Source organism: Penaeus monodon, chromosome 19, assembly GCF_015228065.2.
Source record: "Penaeus monodon isolate SGIC_2016 chromosome 19, NSTDA_Pmon_1, whole genome shotgun sequence".
NCBI lineage: Eukaryota > Metazoa > Arthropoda > Malacostraca > Decapoda > Penaeidae > Penaeus > Penaeus monodon.
This window is the reverse complement of record NC_051404.1, coordinates 48,710,090-48,711,302: the sequence shown is the minus strand read 5'-3', so window position 1 is coordinate 48,711,302 and position 1,213 is coordinate 48,710,090. Positions and strand designations below refer to the sequence as shown.

General features: G+C 43.6%; 2 protein-coding genes across 2 annotated transcripts in view; both read right to left on the bottom strand.

Moving 5' to 3' along the window:
* Positions 1-786, bottom strand: part of LOC119585292 (low-density lipoprotein receptor-related protein 2-like) — a 6,177-nt gene extending 5,391 nt beyond the window's left edge. The window contains exons 1-2 of the mRNA XM_037933965.1: positions 471-786; positions 89-190 (exon numbers count right to left, since the gene is read on the bottom strand). Coding sequence (XP_037789893.1) covers positions 89-190; positions 471-639 — 271 coding nt within the window. The 5' untranslated portion in view covers positions 640-786. The remainder of the gene's footprint in view (positions 1-88; positions 191-470) is intronic.
* LOC119585291 overlaps positions 653-1,213 on the bottom strand; it is a gene marked incomplete at its 5' end in the record, with an annotated part of 55,744 nt that continues 55,183 nt past the window's right edge. Inside the window, 1 exon segment of the mRNA XM_037933964.1 lies at positions 653-1,183. Coding sequence (XP_037789892.1) covers positions 692-1,183 — 492 coding nt within the window.

The window sequence follows — 1,213 nt, the reverse complement described above, 5'->3', positions numbered from 1 at the left end:
GTAGTTCAGTAACTTCAGCTCCCAGAATTTTTTCATCAACATGTAGCAGACTAAAGATCTGATTAGGGTTTATCAAGTGTCTACATACCAGTCCTGTCTCCAGCATCTCGTGCAGTCCGACAGGTTGGGTAAGCTTCTCCTTGCAAGCCAACACAAACTTCTCCTGGTAAACACGAATCACATAACCGTTCTGAAATTGAATATTACTTATATGACATACCATAGATCTTTGCTGAAAATTGGCTGTACATATTTCCTTTGACTAAAGGTTTTCAACTAACCACCATGGGCTCGAGAATAATGTAAAATGCAGTGCCTTTACATGAATAACTGACCAGGTAGACATATGTACTCTACATGAATTACAAATTATACAAAGGGATGTTTCTAATTCTATTTTTACATCCTTTTTTATTGTTTCTGTAAGATGTTTCATCAAAAATCTCTTCTTCGTGACAAGGAAGACCCACCTGTACCAGTTTCATAATCCTTTTCTTCCTTTGGGGGCTCTTCATCTTTTGGGGTCTGTTTTGTGGTAGAAGATACTGTTGTGCTAACTGGAGTAGTAGTAGTGGATGTCGTTGAGGTTTCAACTTCATCATCACTATCGTGCTGGCACTGACAAAGCCGGGTCTCCATGTCTCCCCCTGTTCCTTGCAGCTGATGGCCAAGACCAGATGGGAGACACGGCTCAATACTGTTGATAAGCAGGCCACGGCCCGCATCCAAATGACACTGCCGTGTTCGTATCTGATCGTACTGCGGTGAGCAAGGGAGAGCATGTTGACCAAGGCCCCCACTGACCCCATCCTACGTTCAGGTGAGGGAGTTCAGTAGGCTTGGCTGCAACTAATGCCTCCTCTGCTGTAGTTGAGAATGCCGAGTCTTCTCTGACTGTGGTTGTCATTATTGGGGTACCAGTTGTGGAAATAGGTGGGGTGTCTACTAACACTTCAGTGAATCTAATTGATGTTATATCTACAGAATATTGGCCCATCCATTCATGTCCATGGCGATTGTGCAAGCCACGTAAGAAAGCTGTGCCCAGCTTCTGTGCTGCTGCCACATCTGCTGTGTTCAGTACAAGCTTAGCTCGTACCAAAAGGGAACCCTCCGCAAAGGATATGACTTGACTATGGTTATATTCTTGAGACCAAACTGATGCCAGGAACAAGGTATCCAGCTGAAAAAAACAAAAAACTTTAGCATCATT